The sequence below is a fragment of the Rhinoderma darwinii genome, chromosome 3, assembly GCF_050947455.1.
Source record: "Rhinoderma darwinii isolate aRhiDar2 chromosome 3, aRhiDar2.hap1, whole genome shotgun sequence".
In the NCBI taxonomy this organism is placed as follows: domain Eukaryota; kingdom Metazoa; phylum Chordata; class Amphibia; order Anura; family Rhinodermatidae; genus Rhinoderma; species Rhinoderma darwinii.
The window spans coordinates 298599971-298622765 of record NC_134689.1 but is presented as its reverse complement, the minus strand read 5'-3'; the positions used below and the strand labels follow the sequence as shown (position 1 = coordinate 298622765).

At 47.0% G+C, this 22795-nt stretch overlaps 1 protein-coding gene across 1 annotated transcript in view; it reads right to left on the bottom strand.

The window, feature by feature from the left end:
* LOC142748128 (peptidyl-prolyl cis-trans isomerase FKBP8-like) overlaps positions 1 to 13052 on the bottom strand; it is a 60267-nt gene extending 47215 nt beyond the window's left edge. Inside the window, exon 1 of the mRNA XM_075855256.1 lies at positions 12701 to 13052. Within this exon, the coding sequence (XP_075711371.1) occupies positions 12701 to 13052 (352 nt within the window). The remainder of the gene's footprint in view (positions 1 to 12700) is intronic.
* Between the last annotated feature and the right edge of the window lie 9743 nt (positions 13053 to 22795).

Genomic DNA, 22795 nt, shown 5'->3' with positions numbered 1-22795 from the left:
GCGCGGGCGCCCGCCGGAGACACTCGGAATCCGGAAGAGAGTGCCGGCACCTGACTGGGGGACGACGCTGCAGGCAGGTAAGCTGTCCATGGCCACGGCCGTCGGGGTTAACGACCAATCGACGGGCCGTGGCCATAGACATTACAGTATCCCTCCTCTTACGCCCCCTCTTCTTGGGACCAGAGCGAGAGAGAAACTTCCTCACGAGGACAGGGGCATCGATGTTCTCCTCTGGCTCCCAAGACCTCTCTTCTGGGCCGAACCCCCTCCAGTCCACCAAATCAAATGTCCTTCCTCCCACCTTCTTGATAGCCAGAATCTCCTTTACCCCGAAAGTCCCAGATGGGCCGCCAGGAACCACTGTGGGACTAGGAGTCCTGGAGTAGCGGTTCAGGACCACCGGTTTTAGCAGGGAGACGTGAAAGGAGTTAGGAATCCTGAGAGTGGGGGGGAGCCGCAGCTTGTAGGATACCGGGTTAATTTGTAGCAGGACTTCAAAGGGACCAAGGAACCTCGGGGCAAATTTGCATGACGGCACCTTCAGCCGGATATTCCTAGAAGACAGGCAGACTTTAGTCCCTGGAAGGAACTGCGGAGGCGCCCGTCTTCTTGTATCTGCCTTTCTCTTCATGCGGTCCACCGCCAAGAGGATAGAAGATCGGGTCTGTTGCCATATCTGTAGAAAGTCCCTGAAGGTGGAGTCGGCTACAGGCACCTGGGACATTGTAGAAACAGGAAGAGGTATACGAGGATGTTGGCCGTAGACAATGAAAAATGGACTGGATGTGGTCGACTCACTGGTGTGGTTGTTATAGGAGAACTTTGCCCACGGGAGGAACTGCACCCAATCATCATGGCGCCTGGACACAAAGTGACGTAGGTAGTTCTCCATAATCTGGTTAACTCTCTCGACTTGCCCGTTGGACTGGGGATGATAGGCCGAAGAGAAGTCCAATTTCACACCAAGGAGCCCGCAGAGTGCTCTCCAAAACTTTGAGGTGAACTGGACACCTCTGTCCGAGACAATATGCAGGGGCAAGCCGTGCAGACGGAAGATGTGCTGTATGAAGAGGTCAGCCAATCGCGTAGCAGACGGCAGAGCGGTCAACGGGATGAAGTGAGCCATCTTGGAAAATCGATCCACCACCACCCAGATCACACTGCAACTCGCAGAAGGAGGAAGATCCGTGACGAAGTCCATAGCGACATGTTGCCACGGGGCAACGGGCACAGGCAGTGGTTAGAGCAGGCCCGCAGGTCTGGAGTGAGCAACTTTATTTTTTCTGCACAGACTGTGCAAGAGGAGACAAAGTCCATGACATCTTTGTGCAACGTGGGCCACCAGAACTGACGGGTGATTAGATCTTGGGTCTTACGAGCACCCGCGTGACCTGCCAGCTTAGAGCTGTGACCCCAGCGAAGAATTCTTCCTCGGTCAACCAGACGCACAAAAGTCCTACCCGGAGGAATGTCTCTGACTTGCAGGGGATTCACAGAGAATATACAGGATGGGTCAATGATATTCTGTGGAGATTCCATGGTGTCCTCAGTTTCGAAAGATCTAGACAAGGCATCGGCCCTCACATTCTTGTCGGCGGGACGGTAGTGGAGTTCGAACCGGAACCGAGCAAAGAACAACGACCACCTGGCTTGACGAGGATTCAACCGCTGGGCCGTCTGTAGGTAGGTCAAATTCTTGTGATCCGTGAAGATCAGGATAGGATGAACCGCGCCTTCCAGTAGGTGTCTCCACTCCTGCAGAGCCAGTTTGATGGCCAGTAACTCCCGGTCCCCAATCGAGTAGTTACGCTCTGCGGGAGAAAACAGCTTGGAATAGTAGCCACATACCACGGCGTTGCCTTTCGGTCTTTTCTGGAACAACAGTGCACCAGCACCCACCGAGGAGGCGTCCACCTCTAACGAAAACTGTAAGGATACGTCCGGATGGTGCAGAATGGAGGCAGATGTGAAGGCTTTCTTTAAGGATTCAAATGCGGCTTCAGCCTCCGGGGTCCACATCTTGGCATTCATACCTTTCTTAGTGAGGGTGGAGATAGGTGCTGTCAAAGATGAGAAGTTGGGGATGAAGAGTCGGTAGAAGTTGGCGAATCCTAGAAAGCGTTGGATGGCCCTTAAGCCTTGGGGGCGTGGCCACTCCAGGACGGCCTTTACCTTCTGGGGATCCATCTTGATGCCCTGATCAGAGATAATATAGCCCAGGAAGGATAGAGACTTCTTCTCGAACACACACTTCTCCAACTTGGCGTAAAGTCGATTCTCTCTTAGACGGAGCAACACCTGGCGGACATGACTTTGATGAGTTACTGGGTCTGGGGAAAAAATCAGAATGTCATCGAGATACACCACAACACAAACATACAGGAGATCACGAAAAATGTCATTGACAAATTCTTGAAATACTGCGGGGGCGTTACACAGGCCGAAGGGCATGACTAAGTATTCGTAATGCCCATCACGAGTATTAAAGGCAGTCTTCCACTCATCACCTCGACGAATCCGGATCAGATTATAGGCCCCCCGCAGGTCCAGTTTAGAAAAAAATGTTGCCCCCCGTATGCGATCAAACAGTTCAGAAATGAAAGGCAGAGGATACCTGTTCTTCACCGTGATCTGGTTTAGGCCTCGGTAGTCAATGCAAGGTCGTAATGATCCATCATTCTTTTTAACAAAGAAGAACCCTGCTCCGGCCGGGGATGAAGATTTACGAATGAAACCCCTCTCCAGGTTCTCCTTGATGTAAGCCGACATGGACTGGGTCTCTGGCAAGGAGAGAGGGTACACTCTACCACGAGGAGGAGACGATTCCGGAACCAGGTCGATCGGGCAGTCATATGCCCGGTGTGGCGGCAAGGTCTCGGCCTCCTTTTTATTGAAGACATCGCCGAACATGGAGAAACAGAGGGGCAAACCTGCCAACGACTGAAGAGGAGCGGGCTGTGGAGACTGAATGTGACTCAGACAGCGGTCAAGACACTTCGGGACCCACTGGAGAACCTCTCCCGAGTTCCAATCCAGGACGGGGGCGTGCAGACGAAGCCAAGGCAACCCCAGCAGCACGGGGTTGACGGCCTTGGACAGGACGAACAGAGAGATGATCTCAGCATGAAGGGCTCCCACTTGGAGTTTCAACGGCTTGGTTACGGACACAACTGGGTCTGGTAATGGCAGTCCATCCACCGAGGCAACGATCAGCGGCCTTTCAAGCGGGATAGTGGGCAACTGTAGGAGATCCACAAGATCCTGGCAGATGAAGTTGGCTGCAGAGCCGGAGTCCAGATATGCGGAGACCTGATGGGGCCTCTCGCCAGCACTGGTGGTTACAGGGATAAATAGTTTGGAGGAGAGTTCTTGCTTCAATATGTTGACGCCCAGGGTTGTCTCTCCAACCAAGCCTAGGCGCTGGGGTTTTTTGGCTTGTGAGGACACAGACACACGACGTGGCCAGCGAGGCCGCAATATAAGCAAAGTCCAGAGGTGCGCCTGCGCTGTTTCTCCTGGACCGATAATTTTAGTCGGTCAACTTGCATCGGAACCTCAGGGAAAGCGATAGAAGCAGGCAAGAGGGGTTGCTGAAAGTTGGGCGCCAGTCTAGGGCGCCGGCGCTCCTGACGAACCTCATGGGATCTCTCCCTCAGCCTTACGTCAACCCGAGTGACAAGCAGAATCAAGTCGTCCAATGCGGGAGGCAGGTCTCGAGCAGCCAGTTCGTCCTTGATCTCGGGCGACAGGCCATGCCAATAGGATGCCACGAATGCCTCATTGTTCCAGGATAGCTCTCCAGCCAGAGTCCGGAACTGAATAGTATACTCGCCCACGGAGTTGTCCTCTTGGCGAAGGTTGAAGATGGCGGTGGCGGCTGATGAGACTCGCCCTGGCTCCTCAAAAACGGTTCGGAATATTCGTGCGAACTCCTGGAAGTCTCGGGTTTCGGGTCCCTGACGTTCCCAGATAGGGTTAGCCCATGCCAGGGCCTTGCTGGTCAGGAGGGAGATGATAAATGCGATCTTGGCTCCATCTGAGGGAAATGCCCGAGAGTGCAGGGTAAAATGAATGTGGCATTGGTTCAGGAACCCTCGACAAGCACTGGCGTCTCCTGGACCGATAATTTTAGTCGGTCAACTTGCATCTGAACCTCGGGCAAAGCGATAGAAGCAGGCAAGATGGGTTGCTGAAAGTTGGGCGCCAGTCTAGGGCGCCGGCGCTCCTGACGAACCTCATGGGATCTCTCCCTCAGCCTTACGTCAACCCGAGTGGCAAGCAGAATCAAGTCTCCATCTGGCTCCATCTGACGGAAATGCCCGAGAGTGCAGGGTAAAATGAATGTGGCATTGGTTCAGGAACCCCCGACAAGCACTGGCGTCTCCATCGAACCGAGAGGGCAATGGCAGCGAGAACCGAGGGTCCGTACAGGAACTGCCAGGAGGAGCAACAGGAGGGTCGGCTTGAGGAACTTGCATAGAAGCAGGAATGGAGGCAACTAGCGTCCCTAACTGCTGTGCCATAGAGTCCACGGCCACGAAGAGCTGGTCCTGCCTAGCTCGGAGATCCAACAGATGCGCCTGCATGGCTTGGGAGGGTGTCAAGCCCTTGAATTGGCCAGCGGGGTCCATGGCCAGAGCGTACTGTCACGATGCGGGGTGTGGACCCACTGGGCCGTACCGCGTAGCGGGGATGGCAGCTGGCCAAACCGGAAAGTACACAGTTCAATGGTTCAGCGAGAGTACCTGAGGCAATCGTAGGCAGTGGCGAGGCGGACACGTCCAGAACCAGGCGGTGGGAAGTCGTTCGGTGAGGCGTAGTAGGGTAGCGTAGACTGTAGCACAGCACAGTAGGTAGCACAGCACGGCTATAGCACTAGGTAGCACGGAAACAGGATACGGGATACGGGATACAGGAGCAAGGTACACTGGGAGGCTGGAAGACACTGGGAGACCATAAGCAAGACGAACAACGGGAAAACTAACAACGCTCTGGCAAAGGGCAAGAGGGCAGAGCCCTTTTTATAGCCATATATGGACAGGGACATCAAGAGCTTCGTCCAGGAGCGGAATCCCCGGCCACACGGGTATTCCGCTCCTTCAGAGAGCTACAGTGGCGCTATCTACAGGAGGGGGGTGCTATCTACAAGGGGGCTGTGTGGCACTACCTACAGGAGGGTGTGTGGCACTACCTACAAGGGGGCTGTGTGGCACTACCTACAAGGTGGCTGTGTGGCACTACCTACAAGGGGACTGTGTGGCATTAACTACAGGGGGGCTTTGTGGCTACCTACAAGGGGGCTGTGTGGCACTACCTACAGGGGGCTGTGTTGCACTACCTACAAGGGGGCTGTGTGCCATTACCTACAAGGGTGCTGTGTGGCACTACCTACAGGGGGCTGTGTGGCACTAAGGGGGCTGTGTGGCACTACTTACAAGCGGGCTGTGTGGCACTAAAGGGTCTGTGTGGCACTACCTACAAGAGGGCTGTGTGGCACCACCTACAGGGGGCTGTATGGCACTACCTACAAGGGGACTGTGTGGCACTACCTACAAGGGGGTTACATAGTTACATAGTTACATAGTTACATAGTTAGTACGGCTGAAAAAAGACACATGTCCATCAAGTTCAACCAAGGGAAGGGAAAAGGGAAGGAAAAATTTCTACACATAGGAGCTAATATTTTTTTGTTCTAGGAAATTATCTAACCCTTTTTTAAAGCCATCTACTGTCCCTGCTGTGACCAGCTCCTGCTGTAGACTATTCCATAGATTCACAGTTCTCAATGTAAAGAAGCCTTGTCGCCTCTGCAGCTTGAACCTTTTTTTCTCCAGACGGTGGGAGTGCCCCCTTGTTTTTTGAGGGGGTATTACAAGGAACAGGATTTCACCATATTTTTTGTATGCGCCATTAATATATTTATATAAGTTAATCATGTCCCCCCTTAGTCGTCTTTTTTCAAGGCTAAATAGGTTTAATTCTTTCAATCTTTCCTCATAACTTAAATTCTCCATGCCCCTAATTAGCTTCGTTGCTCTTCTTTGTATTTTTTCCAACTCCAGGGCATCCTTTCTATGAACTGGAGCCCAGAACTGGACTGCATATTCTAGATGAGGCCTCACTAATGCTTTGTAAAGTGGTAATATTACATCCCTGTCCCGCGAGTCCGTGCCTCTTTTAATACACCACAATATCCTGCTGGCCTTTGAAGCAGCTGATTGACACTGCATGCTGTTATTGAGTTTATGATTTACAAGTACACCCAGATCCTTCTCAACAAGTGAATCCGCCACTGTAGCTCCCCCTAGGACATATGATGCATGCAGGTTTTTCGTACCCAGATGCATAACTTTACATTTATCTACATTAAACTTCATCTGCCAAGTGGACGCCCAAACACTTAGTTTGTTTAAATCTGCCTGCAATTCATGAACATCTTCCATAGACTGAACTATACTACATAGCTTGGTGTCATCTGCAAAAATAGAAATAGTGCTATTAATCCCTTCCCCTATATCATTAATAAATAAGTTGAATAATAGTGGTCCCAGCACTGAACCCTGGGGTACACCACTTATTACCGGGGACCATTCAGAGAAGGAATCATTGACCACAACTCTCTGGATACGGTCCTTGAGCCAATTCTCAATCCAATTACAAACTATATTTTCTAAACCTATAGTCCTTAATTTACCCATTAGGCGTCTATGGGGGACAGTGTCAAATGCCTTTGCAAAGTCCAAAAACACTAAATCTACAGCGGCCCCTCTGTCTAGACTTCTGCTCACCTCTTCATAAAAACAGATTAGGTTAGTTTGACAACTTCTGTCCTTAGTAAAACCGTGCTGGCTGTCGCTTATAATGCTATTTATTGTCACATAATCCTGTATATAGTCCCTCAATAGCCCCTCAAACATTTTCCCCACGATGGATGTTAAGCTTACTGGTCTATAATTACCTGGGGAAGACCTAGAGCCCTTTTTGAAAATAGGCACCACATTTGCCCTGCGCCAGTCCCTTGGCACTATACCAGTCACTAGAGATTCTCTGAATATTATGAAAAGGGGGACAGAAATAACTGAACTAAGCTCTTTAAGAATTCTAGGGTGTAACCCATCCGGTCCCGGGGCCTTGTGCACATTTATTTTATTTAATATAGCTTGGACCATCTCTACATTCATCCAATTCAGTATATCAACTGATATATTAACAGCACTGGCACCGGCTACATCAGCTGCTCCTTCTTCAGTTGTATGTACAGAGCTAAAGAACCCATTTAGTAACTCTGCCTTCTCTTGATCCCCTGTGATCAACTCCCCATTACCACTATCTAGGGGTCCTACATGTTCAGACCTGGGCTTTTTTGCATTTATATGCTTGAAGAATTTTTTAGGATTTGTTTTACTATCCTTGGCCACCTGCCTTTCATTTTGTATTTTTGCTAATTTTATTACATTTTTACAGATTTTATTAAGCTCTTTATATTTTACAAAGGCTACAGCTGTACCCTCAGATTTGTATTTTTTAAATGCCCTTTTTTGTCATGTATTGCCCCTTTCACAGAAGGTGTAAGCCATGTGGGGTTTAATTTGAGTCGTTTATACTTGTTACCTATAGGAATACATTTTGCACTATAATAACTCAAAGTAGATTTGAAAATCTCCCATTTATCATTTGTTCCATTATTTGACATTAGTTCTTCCCAGTCTATATCCTGAATTGCCGCCCTCATCCTGGGGAAATTGGCTTTCTTAAAATTAAATGTTTTTGCCCTCCCAGCCTGCGTTTGTTTTTTACAGTATAGGTAAAATGTAACTATATTATGATCACTGTTACCGAGGTTTTCACGAACATTGACATTCCCAACAAGATCTGCATTATTAGAAATGACCAGACCCAACAGAGCTTCACCTCTAGTCGGGTCTTCCACAAACTGGCCCATAAAATTTTCCTGCAACAGGTTGAGGAAATGTCTCCCCTTTGCAGTTGAAGCCGAACCATGACACCAATTAATATCCCGGAAATTAAAATCTCCCATTATCACTACAGTACCCGCCTGTGCAGCCTGCTCCATCTGTTTATATATCTGACCTTCCATCTCCTCAGTTATATTGGGGGGTCTATAGATTACACCAAAAGTAATTTTTTCAGTGTTTACCTCCCTTTCTAGTTCCACCCACAAGGTTTCAACCTCCTCACAGTATTCACCCACTATTGTCTCTTTCACACTCGCCTTCATATCACTTCTCACATACAGACATACACCACCACCTTTCCTATTTGTCCTGTCTTTCCGAAAAAGTGTAAAACCCTGTAGATTTACAGCCCAGTCATGTGAAGAGTCCAGCCATGTTTCAGCAACACCAACTATATCTATATTTTCTTCTAGTATCAAGGCCTCCAGCTCCCCTATTTTGCTTGCTAGACTTCTGGCATTTGTGAACATACACTTTAACTTGCCTGTCAGTTTTTCACTTTTATTATCAGAAATGTGATTTGACATTAATCGGGCCTTTTTATTTACACTGATGTTTTGTAACGAAAGGATCTCCTTATCTTGTTGTCTAGTCCTCTCCCCACATTCTGTTTCTCCCCCCACCAATATAGTCTGACCCCTCTCTAACCTGGCTACCCCTTTTTTTTCTACATTGACCTCCCTCCTCAGCCCTAGTTTAAATACTCTGCCACCCCAGCTAGAATTCTCTCCCCCACACAGGGTTGTGTGGCACTACCTACAAGGGGGCTGTGTGGCACTACCTACAAGTTGCTGTTTGGCCTTACCTACAAGGGGCTGTGTGCCACTATCTATGGGGCTGTGTAGCAATATCTACAAGGGGCATCTGTGGGTGGCGGGCTGGTGGTCATATTACTGTGAGTGGGGGGCTGATGTGGTTTCCACCTCTGAACTCGAATTAAAATTAATAGGAGGCAGAAAATACCTGCGGTGCTCGTTTGGATTGCTTTTTTGCCTGCGTCTTTTGCATTAGCTTCAACGGCTTTAAAAAATGTCAAAAAAAGGTCAAATAACGCTGTCAATTAAGAAAAAAACACTGTGTGAACATACCCTAAGAGTGTAGTGCTTGTTTTTAGCCGTTTTCTGTCTTTCTCAAAACAATTTTTGATAGGGGTGCCCTGAGGATTTATTTTTTGCCAGCGGTGCCTCGAGTCCGAAAAGGTTGGGAAACTCTGTACTAGGCTACAGCATCACGCTGGCCTACACAAGGATCCAGTCGTCGGCGTTGTGGGGCTACTCAGTTTCTTCATGGGAAAGGGGCCTAGGTGAGTAAAACATTTTTTTGGGGGGCACTGTCTACAAGGGGGAGGAGGGGAACTGTATGGCACTATGTACAAGTAGGAGGTGGGGGAATATGGCATTGTCTAAAGGGAGGCTGTATGGCAAAATCTACAGGGGGGCACTATCTATAAGGGGGGGCATTATACTGTGTGGAGGCCACTAAGCGGACATCATAGTGTGCAAGGGCACTACAGAGGGCAATATCCTGTGTGTGGCACTTAGGGGCCATAATACTGTGTGGGCACAATTAGAGGACAAAATACTGTCCATGGAGATGTTATAATATATTATATTATTATTATACTGTATGGGGGGCACTAAATTGGCATTGTATTATGTGGGCGCACTATAAAGGGCAGTATACTTTTTTTATGGGGCATTTTTTTATGATGGGGTGGGGCGCCGAAAGATAATTTTGCATGGGGCGCCATCTATCCTAAGGCCGGCCCTGTCAGCTCTTCCCATTGCAGTTTATAGGAATTGTAAAACAATTGCCGTCTTGTCTCCTCTTCTCAGGACCGACAAACAAGCGGATTAGGATCCATTCTTCTGATAGATCAGAGTCCTAGAAGTGGAACCCCACCTATCAGACATTTATAGCGTATTATGTCGATATGCCATAAAAGTTTCCGTTTGGAAAACAACGTTAAATTTTATTGCGGTTCTTGGGAGTGAAAAGTTTGTGCACTCCTGCTTTAGACTGACTCTTGCTTCTACTTTTTTTGTCGTTGTTGTTTTTTTGCTTCTTTGTATGTGTATCATTATGTAGTTATCCCTGTTTACCACATTGAAAAGCCCCACGGAACATAATACAGATATACACATGAGCCATAACATTAAAATCAAATGCTTAATATTGTGTAGGTCCCACAATACTCTGCAAGATCTCAGTAGGTGTCCTGTGGTGTCTAGCAGCAAGACTTTAGCAGCAGATCCTTTGAGTCCTGTAAGTTGTGAGGTGAGGCCTCCATGGATCAGACTTATTTTTTCAGCACATCCCACAGATGCTCAATCAGATTGACATCTGGGTAATTTGGAGGCCAAGTCAACACCTTGATCTCTTATGTCACGTTCCTCAAACCATTCTTGAACAATTCTTGCAGTGTCCTACTGGAAAAGTCCACTGCCATTACGTAATGCTCCTGCCATGAAGATCCTTTTGTTTGACCATTTTTCCTGAGTCCAACACATCAACTTCAAGAACTGACTGTTCACTTGCTGCCTAATATATGCTTCAGAGGTGCCATTGTCACATGATAATCCATGTTATTTACTTCACCTGTCATTGGTTTTAATTGTATGGCTGAATGGTGTATGTATATAGGAATAAAAAAAAAGTAGTTTAAAAGATAATTGTAATGACAGGGATAGGGAAACAGACAAGTGAGCCCTAATCTACCCGCCACTCAGTCCCTGCCTACTTGCAACGACCCGCCCTAGGCGACGGGGTACAACTGGGCGACGGTCCCTACACTCAATAAGTGCACGACAGACAACCAGACAAGGAAACACAGAACAAAGGGAAACGGGGCAGTTGCCCACGGCAACACCGTGAGCAACAAGAGTACTAAACGAGCCGAGTCAAACCAGGAGAGTACGAGGTGCCAAACGTAGAGCAGGAGAGTAGTGAACAAGCAGAGTCAAACCAGGAGTGTATGAGGTACCAAACGCAGAGCAGAAGAGTAGTCAGTAAGCCAGGGTCAATACGAAGCAGGGACAAGTAGTTCAAGAAGCTGCAGCAGGGCCAGGAAACCAACAGAGAAGAATCACAAGCAAGGAGGAACAGGGAAGGCAGGTGTAAATAGACAGAGGGCGGGAGCTAGCTCCGTCTGGCCAGGCTGTGATAGGCTCTCCCACTCCTAAGCCTGCCATCCTGAGTGGTGGAAGATGGAGTCAGTCTCACAGACATAGAAGCAGGTGCAGACTGATTACCTATGGGCGTGGATACAGAAGCTGTGCCTGGCAGATCCTTAAAAATAATGACACAGAAAAAGAGAAATAAGGATGCTTGTAGCATGTTAAAGAGGCTCTGTCACCACGTTATAAGTGGCCTATATTGTACACAGACGCCGTACACACAAGTGAATGGGACGGGAGCCGTTCGCAGTCCCTATGGGACTGTGGCTGCCGTATTCCATGTCTGTATGTGTCGTTAATCGACACATACAGAAATGGAACAAAAAATGGCAGCCCCCATAGGGAAGAAAAAGTGTAAAAATAAGAAAAAGTAAAACACAAACACACAAATAAATATAAACGTTTTTAATAAAGCACTAACATCTTTAACATATAAAAAAATAATTTGTGATGACACTGTTCCTTTAAGGTGGCCATACACCTTAGTTGTCGGCCAAATGCTTGTTCAGCCCACAGCTATTTCTCCAGACCCCCCCCCCCCTCCCATACACAGTCAAGCTCCGCTAAGAAGAAGAGAGGGGAATAAGCCACTACCAAACACCTTCGGAAATGGCTTATATCCCATGAGATCCATCATGATCGATCCTTCGACACCCCCATACACATTAGATGGTTGGCCGTTCCTGCTGCAGGTTCGGCCTACGTTCATCTAACGTGAATGGGCACCTGTAGTTGCATTGCAGTAAGCCCATTTTATCAGCCATGCAACTACAATAATACAGCAATAGTCTACTGGCCATTAGCAAAACTTTAGCCTACCAAGAAGTTTTTATTTTAATCATACCTGGAACAGACAAATGAGTACAATAGCAAAAAACAAGTATTAGAAACATTAGGAAATATGTTTGGAAAATAATGGACCATTTTGCTAATGATCCATGATAACGTATGATGTAGTAGGTTCTCAGCATTGCATTGTACTGTCTTTACAGTATTGAAGCGTTACGAATTATTAGCATTGACTATAAATCGTACATATTGTAAGTATGGTATATTTTACTTCATTGAAGCATGTGGCATTTTATACGTATCTCTGCTATGCACTCATCAGATTTGGTAATTTAGATAAAATTACTTCAGCAGAGTTGTTCAATATTTTATCTATTTGTTTTTTTTCTGCATGGGTAATAGATGGTGGTTGACAACTGCTTTATGCAGCCATTACAGTGTCACCCAACTAGTTGTTTAATACAACTCACTGTTTAGAAATTCAGATTGATGCAGCATTTATATGTCTGTGGAAAGCTGTATGGCAAATTGCTTAGGCACTGAAATTACTGCCACAAATTGTCACCCCCCAGTATCACATCACCAGTGGGAGAACAAGATATACGTCAGACATAACTTAATGGAATATTAAAAGACTTCACAAGGAGGACAACAGCAGCAGCTGCATTATTCCTTACCTCTAATGTATGATACGTTCAAAGTAAGAATATAATTTACACTAGTAACATAATGAAAACATAAAATAAAATATTTCAATACCTGTAATATCTATCCAGCGGCCTGCGGAGAAAATATCTTTGAAGCTGTAGGCTCTACCTCCCAGAACATCTTCCACTGCCTGAAAGAACTGCATCTCCTCCTCTTGGGGTGCGTTGTCCTCAATGGTGATGGGCGGCAAAATAAATTTGACTGTCTTTCCAAAACTAGGTATCCTTTGCAGAAGCCTTTCATTTTCCCTGTATTCATCTTGTTGTGGATCTGTCTCTTCCACACATACAGTGGGTATCTTACCAATGTTTCCATTGTCTTGTAGTTCAAGCGATGCATCCCACAAGGTCCCATGTTCTATAGGATCTGGGATCTTCCCAGGCTGGAGAATATCTTGTGGCATCACCTCCTTTACTAACTCCACTTTTAAAGATATTTATATTGATAACTAAATAACGGTGATGTGGTGGTTTAGATCTTCCTCATTCAGCTGTCACATCATCTTTTGGTCTTGACTCGACTTAGTATGTAATGACTGTATCACTATATATTTAAAAGAGAAGGAAACACAAGCTCTGAAGACTGTCTTCAACCTGAACCCTGAGTCTTCTAAATGTCTGTAATTCAATTACTGCTATTAACTGAATGATTAACATAAGCCTCTCTTCCCTTGCATTCTGTCTATTTACATTCATGTAAGGATCTTAAGTCTGTTGACTGAGGGCACACATGAGGCCTTCATGACATTTGTGCAGATAAAACAATTGTTCTCGAGCGTACACCTCATTGACCAAACTAACAATTTCATCTTTTATTGCACAAGTTTTATAAAAGCATCAGATATGTGCCCTTTGTTTCATGATATGGCTTCCATGTATTTGCTATCCTACATCCATGGTGAACAAGGGCATCTTTTTTCATTATGTTTTTTTAACTGGCAGCGAGAGATGATGATAATTTATGTCATACACATATAAAGGAAAGTTGGACTGGAATCTCTCAGAAGAAAACATCCGTGGAACAAAGATAATGATAAATAACATTCAGAAAAAAGGACTGTCAGCAGCTCTGGCCAATCCGAGAGCAGGGTACAGTGTCTTGGACTTCCGAAAGCACAGTATGCATTGGGAAGTCTGAGAAGCGATGTGGCCATTTTGGGTGAAAGAAGAAGGGCCTGGGAAATCAGTGGATCGGCGGCACAACAGCAACAAAAGAGAGCACCACGTACATGAACAATTCATTCCCCAGCTACGGTTAAATTTTTATGTAAAACCGGAGTGTCGTTTTAATTGTGGAACATCCCCTTTAAGCAAATAACAAACCTTGCCATCTCCAAAATAAGATAATATAACATTCCTGATGTAAGTAAGTGAAAGGGGCATTATATTGTAAGGACATTGGTTGCGGAAAACCATTTTTTGTGTATTATTATTGTAAGATAAGGAGTTTGTCTAAATACTGAATAGTGTTGTTGTTTTTTGTGCAACAGTGTATAGTTGGGGGAGGAGGCATTAATCTGACCTGTCCTCTGCTACTATAAATGAATACAGGGATTTGGGATTAGGCATTTGAATGTAGAAACATGCTAATCGGTCAGATCTAGAGAAGTCTGGTAGAGGTATATAAACATCCAGTGTGTGGAAACAAGCAGGGATTGTCTGTGTTTTTATGAAGCAAGATACAACCTACTGGATTTTAACAGAGGGCAATTCAGGTCTATTTATTATCACAGTTCAGTTCTCCTTTATTTTATCCAACCTGTTAAAGGTATGTCTGGGAATCCATATGTGTCATCGAGATAATTCCAACACTTTCAATACATTTTTATTCACTTTCACACATAAGTAAACAAAGGGAAGCACAGCAAATTCATTCAGCACAGATAATACAAAAATAAACAGTAGATAAATGTAGAGAAATATCCCAAAGGCTATATTAGTAAATTGTAAGTACATAGTATAACATTTGTCATGAAAACAACCAGACAATAATGTAACCGCAATGTGGAATTGGCGCTTATATCAGGAAACAGAAATATATTGGAAAAGAGGAGAAGCAATTTGAGTTGTGTGCAGTGAAAGCCCTTGTTGGGGAGATTAAATGGAAACAGTAAGGGTATGTGCACACGTAGTGTTTTCAGCAGTGGCGTAGCTACCGCCGTAGCAGCAGTAGCGGCTGCTACGAGGCCCGCGGCATGAGGGGGCCCGTGTCGCCCGCCGGCACGGGCCCCCACCATGGCCGGAGGCTCCGCTAGCAGCCGCTATTGCTGCTACAGCGGGACGCCACTGAACACTACGGCAGAGCAGGGAGGTATCTCCCCGCTCTGCCATTAACTGGTTCCCGACCGCTGGCTGTATTTTTACGGCCAGCGGTCAGGGACGGGTCCTTAAAACCCGAGCCATAGACTTTCTACGGCTCGGGTTTTAACTTGCTGCCCGCGCGATCGGGCAGCTGAATGTCCGGTCTCCGGCTGTCAGTGACTGCCGGGGACCCTGAGGAGAGGATAGAAGCAGCTTTCGCTGCTTCTGTCTTCTCTGATCACTTGTACACAGCGCTCAATGCGCGCTGTGTACAGGAAGGGTATGTGCACACACACTATTTACGTCCGTAATTGACGGACGTATTTCGGCCGCAAGTAGTGGACCGAACACAGTGCAGGGAGCCGGGCTCCTAGCATCATACTTATGTACGATGCTAGGAGTCCCTGCCTCTCCGTGGAACTGCTGTCCCGTACTGAAAACATGATTACAGTACGGGACAGTTGTCCTGCAGCGAGGCAGGGACTCCTAGCATCGTACATAAGTATGATGCTAGGAGCCCGGCTCCCTGCACTGTGTTCGGTCCGGGACTTGCGGCCGAAATACGTCCGTCAATTACGGACGTAATTAGTGTGTGTGCACATACCCGAAGAATAGAGACAGCAGCAGCGGCGCTGTCTCTATTCCTCCCGGTGATCATGTGACTGGTCACATGATCGCCGGGTGCCGTTAGTGACAGACTGTTGCTGGGTCTTACTAGACCCAGCACAGCCCTATTAGTGACAATCGTCACTATGAGAGGGCTGATTTCCCCTGTAACTGGGGCTGCTGTGCAGCTCCAGTTACAGTGGAAAAACATGGTGTAAGGCCTCATGCACACGACCGTATTTTTTCCCACCCGTAAATACTGGCGTAAATACGGGTCCGGTGTCACACGTATTCCACCCGTTTTGCACCAGTATTTACGAACCCGTGCCCGTAAATATGGGTCCGGTGTCACCCGTATTCCACCCGTATTTACAGGCACGTTTTTGGCGGCAAAATAGCACTGCACTAATCGGCAGCCCCTTCTCTCTATCGGTGCAGGATAGAGAGAAGGGACAGCCTTTTCTGTAATAAAAGTTAAAGAAATTCATACTTACCCGGCCGTTGTCTTGGTGACGCGTCCCTCTCTTCACATCCAGCCCGACATCCCTGGATGACGCGGCAGTCCATGTGACCGCTGCAGCCTGTGATTGACCTGTGATTGGCTGCAGCGGTCACATGGCCTGAAACGTCATCCAGGACGTCGGGCCGGATGTCGAGAGGGACGCGTCACCAAGGCAACGGGCGGGAGACCGGACTGGAGGAAGCAGGAAGTTGTCGGTAAGTATGAAAGTCTTTTATTTTTATTTTTTACAGGTTTATACTGATCGGTAGTCACTGTCCAGGGTGCTGAAAGAGTTACTGCCGATCAGTTAACTCTTTCAGCTCCCTGGACAGTGACTATTTACTGACGTTGCTTAGCAACGCTGCCGTAATGACGGGTGCACACATGTAGCCACCCGTCATTACGAGAGCTCCATAGACTTCTATGGACTGTCCGTGCCGTTATTACGGCCTGAAATAGGACATGTTCTATCTTTTTCAACGGCACGGGCACCTTCCCGTGAGAAAACGGGAAGGCACCCGTCGCCAATAGAAGTCTATGAGCCCGTTATTACGGGTCGTAATTACGACCCGTAATAACGGGAGTTTTTACGGTCGTGTGCATGAGGCCTAAAAGAAAGAAAAAAAATATATAAAGTTCCCCAAAGGTCTTCTTTGACCTTTGGGGGACAGACCATAGTAATAAAAAAATAATAAAGTAAAGTGCAAAAAAATTGAAATAATAAATGCACATAAAATACCCACCCCAAAAAAAAAACGTCCCCCCCCCCCCGCCAATCATTGTTGTAACGCTAGCGCTGACCCAATTACCCTAATATAGACATGTAATATATAAAAATTTACCGTAGACAATGGCGATCACAAATAAAAGGTCTATTTTAGGGTAAAACTATGTTATTACCAAAAAAAAAAAAGCTGAATTGTAAAAAAGCTTATTTTTTTACTATTATTTTCAAACTTTATGAATAAAAATTCTAAAATAGCAAAAAAGGTGTCTATAAAAACGATAAAAAATGAAACCTGCATTGTTTACGGAAAAAACGTCGCAAAAATCACGTCGTTAGCCCAACAAATAAAAAAGTTATACCCATTTAACTAACACGTGCTAAAAATGGCTAAACGGTGTCTGGTCCTGAAGGCGCAAAATAGAGCAAAAGACATGTATCCCCTCTCCACAGGACATGTATCCCCTCTCCACAGGACATGTATCCCCTCTCCACAGGACATGTATCCCCTCTCCACAGGACATGTATCCCCTCTCCACAGGATCTCCACAGGACAGGGGATACATGTGTGATCGCTGGCAGTGATAGGGAGAACGGGGGACTGAAATTCCCCTGAAGTTCTCCATCACAAACCTCGGACTTCCGGGGTCTGTGTCGGCAGCTCCGTAGAAATGAATGGAGCGCCGGTCGTGCTTGTGCGAATGCGTGACCAGCGCTCCTTTCATTTTTATTGAGCTGCGCAGACGCCGGAAGTCAGAGGTTAGTCATGGAGAAGTTCAGGGGACTTTCAGTCCCCCGTTCTCCCTATCGCTGCCAGCGATCACACATGTATCCCTTATCCTGTGGAGATCCTGTGGAGAGGGGATACATGTATTTTGTAGGACACACTGTAGGTCGCATTTTTTTGGGAGGGGGGACGCTGTATGGCGTTCCCTACAGGGGGGGACGCTGTATGGTGTTCCCTACAGGAGGGGTGGCTGTATGGCGTTCCCTACAGGGGGGGGCTGTATGGCGTTCCCTACAGGGGTGGGCTGTATGGCATTCCCTACAGTGGGGGCTGTATGGCGTTCCCTACAGGGGGGGCTGTATGGCGTTCTCTACAGGGGGGGCTGTATGGCGTTCTCTGCAGGGGGGCTGTATGGCGTTATCTACAGGGGGATGTATGGCGCTATCTACAGAGGGGGGGCTGTATGGCGTTATCTACAGGGGGGGGGCTGTAAAAAAGGTACTATCTACAAGGTGGGGGTTGTGTGACACCCAGGGGAGGGGGGGCCCCAGTCAAAAGTTTGCTATGGGGCCCAGTCTTTCCTAGTTACGCCCCTGGTTTTCAGGCGTATTTCGGGGCGTTTACGCCTTGAAAAATGTCTGAAAAAACGTAAGTAGAACACCTATAAACATCTGCCTATTGATTTCAATGGGAAATACGGCGTTCTGTTCCGACGAGGCATTTTTTTTTTACGCCTCATCTTCTAAAAACTGTGCGTAAAAAGACGCCCGCCAAAAAGAAGTGCATGTCACTTCTTGAGCTGTTTTTGGAGCCGTTTTCCATTGATTGAATAACAGCTCCAAAAACGGCCGTAAAAAATGCCTCGAAAAATGCGAGTGGCTTAAAAAACAACTGAAAATCAGGAGCTGTGGGGGAACACGTTTTTTGCTAAGCGTGTGAACATACCCTAATAGTGTGAGAGAGAGGAAAAAAAAGAGAGAGAGAGAGAGAAGAGATAAAAGGGAAAGAGCTAGAGTTAAGGCCCTTTTTCATGGGTCGATGATCGGTCGAAAGCGCGTTCATATAAACACTCGTTCCCAATCATCAGCACATGTAAACGAGGCAGCGATCAGCAAAGGAACGGGCAAACTCTCATTTGTCAGCTGATCAGATCTTTTATGCTGTCTTAAAATGTATCGTTTGGCGGCAGCACACCTCCCCGTGTAGACAGGGAATGTGCTGCTGACAATATGAAAACTGTATGCGTACGAACGATTGTATTAATGATTGTTCGTCCCCATATATAGCCTCTATCAATGCTTCATGTAAATGGAGCAAATGAGCACCAATTGACATGTCATTATCGTCAATCGGCGCTCGTTACTGGGCAGAAACCTTTCCATGTAAAAAGACCTTCAGCCAAATGTGAAACTTCACAGGACCCCGACATTGAAAAACTTCACCTGCAAATCAGATAGGACACATTCAGAAACTGTTCATTAATCATAAAGTTATTCAGTCATGAGGCCCAGTGGCATAACTACCGCGGTAGCAGCCGTAGCGGCTGCTACGGGGCCCGTGGCTTGAAAGGGCCAGTGCCACCAGCCGACACACCCCCCATATGCCCGGTGGCGCTGCCAGCAGCCGTTATGGCTGCTACAGCAGTAGCGCCGCTACTATGGGGCCCACGCCGCCGAGCCTCCAATAAGTATGGGCCGGGCTACACAGGCCCTCTCATGCCCGACCATTCAGCACCTTACAATGACGCTGCTCGTTCAGCTCCTGCAGACCTGCTCAGAAGAGAGCAGATCTGCATCGCCAGTGAACAGGAACGGGATCATGTGAGTATGTAAAGATTTTTTTTATTTTTATCTCATAAAACTGTTAATGGCATTATCTATAGTGGAGGCTCTATCTACAGGGGGGTCGTCTATATGTGGGCCACTATATACAGGGCGGGGGTCTATATGTGGGGATGTGGGTCACTAGCTACAGGGGTGGTATGTATATGGGGATGTGGGGCACAATCTACCGGGGTGTCTATATGTGGGGATGTGGGCCGCTATATACAGGGGGGTCTATATGTGGGCCACTATCTACAGGGGGGTCTATATGTGGGCCACTATCTACAGGGTGGTCTATATGTGGGGCACTATATACAGGGGGAGCTATATGTGAGACACTATACAGGGGTGAGCTATATGTAGAGGACTATCTATAGGGGAGCTATTTTTAGGGCACTTTCTTTAGGGGTGGCCTATATGTGGGACACTATATACAGGGGTGGGTTACCTGTGGGGTACTAGCAACAGGGTGGCCATATGTAGGGCACTGTCTACAGAGGTGGGCTATACATGGAGCACTACCTATAGGGGAAGCTATATGTAGGGCAGCACGGTGGCTATGGGGGCACTATCTACAGGGGGCACGGTGTGTTTGTGACAGTGTATAGTACTATTATAATCAGGGACACAGTGTATGGCGCTATTATAGTTAGAGGTGCAAGAGGTGTTGAGAATTTTAACTTTGTTTATAGGTGCAGAAATGTTTTAAAAGTGAGAAGCTGAAGGCATCTGAGCGGAAAACTGCAGAAATGGGTCATGGCCGGTAGAAATTTATCAAAGATGTCTGTACCGGAGGGAGAAGAAAAGAACTAGAATCTGAGATGTCACCAGTGAGCCACTTAATGTAAATGTTTATTCTGCCTCTAATCAGCACTGTAGTCACTGTGTGATCTGCAGCGAGATGATTATGATATGATTTTTTTTGTGAAACAGCATCTCCCAGCATATCCTCACCATTGTTCGTGTTCTGATGCTGTATGTAAGTATTGAGCTTGCTTCTGGTGCTGTATATACGTATGAGATTGGTTTTGGTTCTGTGTATATATGTACTGAGCTTGGTTCTGGGGATGTATTTATGTATTGAGGTTGGTTCTGGTGCTGTATTTATGTACTGAAGTTTGTTCTGGTGCTGTATATATGTACTGAGCTTGGTTCTAGTACTGTATTCATGTACTGAGGTTGGTTCTGGTGCTGTATTTATGTACTGAGGTTGGTTCTGGTGCTGTGTATATATATGTGGGCTTGGTTCTAGTGCTGTATTTATGTACTGAGCTTGGTTCTAGTGCTGTATGTATGTACTGAGCTTTGTTCTGGTGCTGTATATATGTCATAACTTGGTTCTAGTGCTGTATTTATGTACTGAGCTTTGTTCTGGTGCTGTCTATATGTACTTAGCTTGGTTCTAGTGCTGTATTTATGTACTGATCTTGGTTGTGGTACTGTATTTATGTACTGAGCTTGGTTGTGGTACTGTATATATGTCCGAGCTTGGTTCTGGATCTGTAGTTTATATAGGATATATTTATAGTAACAAAATTGCAGGGCAGATGGAATTGTTCTCAATTCATTGTATATTTAATGGGAATCTGTCAGGTAGTTTTAACCCCTTGAACCGCCACCATGCAGTAATACATGACCTGACAATATTTCCAAACATTCCCTTGTATGTTTTTTTCATATGCAGCAAAATTCTTAAAATCCACTTTTATAACGAAGCACGCTATATGCCTATTACTCATTAGAGGGTCATGGGGCAGTGCCGCTATCCTGAAGAGTCACATAGTCCTGCCTCCAAACCCACCTTTCCATGTTTGAGTGACATCTCCCTGGCTGATACAACTTTCTCGGATGCGCGATTGCCTTGTGGCATTATACACAAGGGTGGGGGGGGGGCTGTGTGGCACTATACACAAAGGGGGGTCTGTGTGGCACTATACACAAGGGGGAACTGTGTGGCACTATACACGGGGGAGCTGTGTGGCACTATACACATGGGGGAACAGTATGGCACTATTTACAAGGGAGAGGGCTGTGGCTCTGTCTACAGGGGGCTGAGTGTGGCACAATCTACAGGGGTCTGTGTGTGGCACTTTCTACTAAGGGGGGCTGTGCTGCACTTTCTACTAAGGGGGGGCTGTGTGGCACTATATACAGTGGGGGCTGTATTGCACTATCTACAAAGGGGAGGTGGGAGCGCTATCTACAAATGGGGTGTGACACTGTCTATAGGCGGGACTATATAGCACTGTCTACAGGGGGGCTGTATGGCACATTCTACAGGGGGCACTATTTATAAGGGGGGCTGCTTGTGTCCTATCTCCTGTGCTTCTGCCGTCTAGCTCTGTACTGCGCATGCTCTGTGGCATACTCAGTTCAGAGCGACCCAGCATAGATTTGGTTTGTAGGGGGAAAGTCGGTGCCATTTTAGTGAAGACCGGCCACACTGCAGGTAAGGTGTGTGTGTGTGTGCGTGCGTGCGGATGTTTTGCATGTTTGGGAAGGTTTGTGTGTGTGTGTGGGGGCTTCCGTGTGGGGGAGTTTGTGTGTGACGTGGCTGCATGTTTTGGGGGTTTTGTGTGGGGGGCGGGGCTGCGTGGGGGGGTTGTGCGTGGCACGGCTGCATGTTTGGGGGGTTTTTGTTCGGGGTGGGGTGGTGTTGGTGCATGTGGGGGGTTATGTGCAGTGTGGCTGCATGTTTGGGGGGTTTGTGTGCGGGTGTGCATGTGGGGGGGGTTGTGTGTGGCACGGCTGAATGTTTGGGGGGGTTTGTGTGTGGAGGGGGATTGTGTGAGGATGGGCGTGGGTGTGGCAGTTGTGTGTGTGGGAGAGTTGTGTGTGTGGAAGTACGTTTTTTATGTGGGGGTACGTGTGTGTGTTTGTGTGTGGTGGGGTACGTTTGTGTGGGGGTACGTGTGTATGTGTTTGGGGGTTACGTGTGTGTGCGGGGGTGTGGGGGGTACGTGTTTGTGTGTGGGGAGGGTGTGTGTGGGGGGGAGTATGTGTGTGCGGTGGTGTGCGTGTGTGTGTTTGGGGGTACGTGTGTGTATGGGGGGGGTACGTGTATGTGTGTGTGGGGCAGTACATTGGGGTAGTGTGTTTTTTTTTTTTTTTTGGGAGTGGCTGCACGTGTGGGGGAGGTTTGTGGGGGGAGCTCCATGATGCACCAGAATTATTAATAACTATTAATATTTCTGCTGCATGTCTAGTTCCCGTCCCAGTTCATTGTCCTCTAGTTTATTTTGCGGCACAGGGGGGAAGACAGATGTCTGCTGTAAGTGAGTATTAGTATTTTTCTTTTTCATATTACTAACTTTATTTTTTTTGTTTTGCATGTTCCGCTGGACCTATTGGACTACATCGTAGATTCGTTGGACTACATCATAGATCGGTGGACTACTGCGATGATCTAAGTTTTTTTTTTACACATGAATAAAATGGTTAACGTGGGTCTTGTGGGCGAGTTT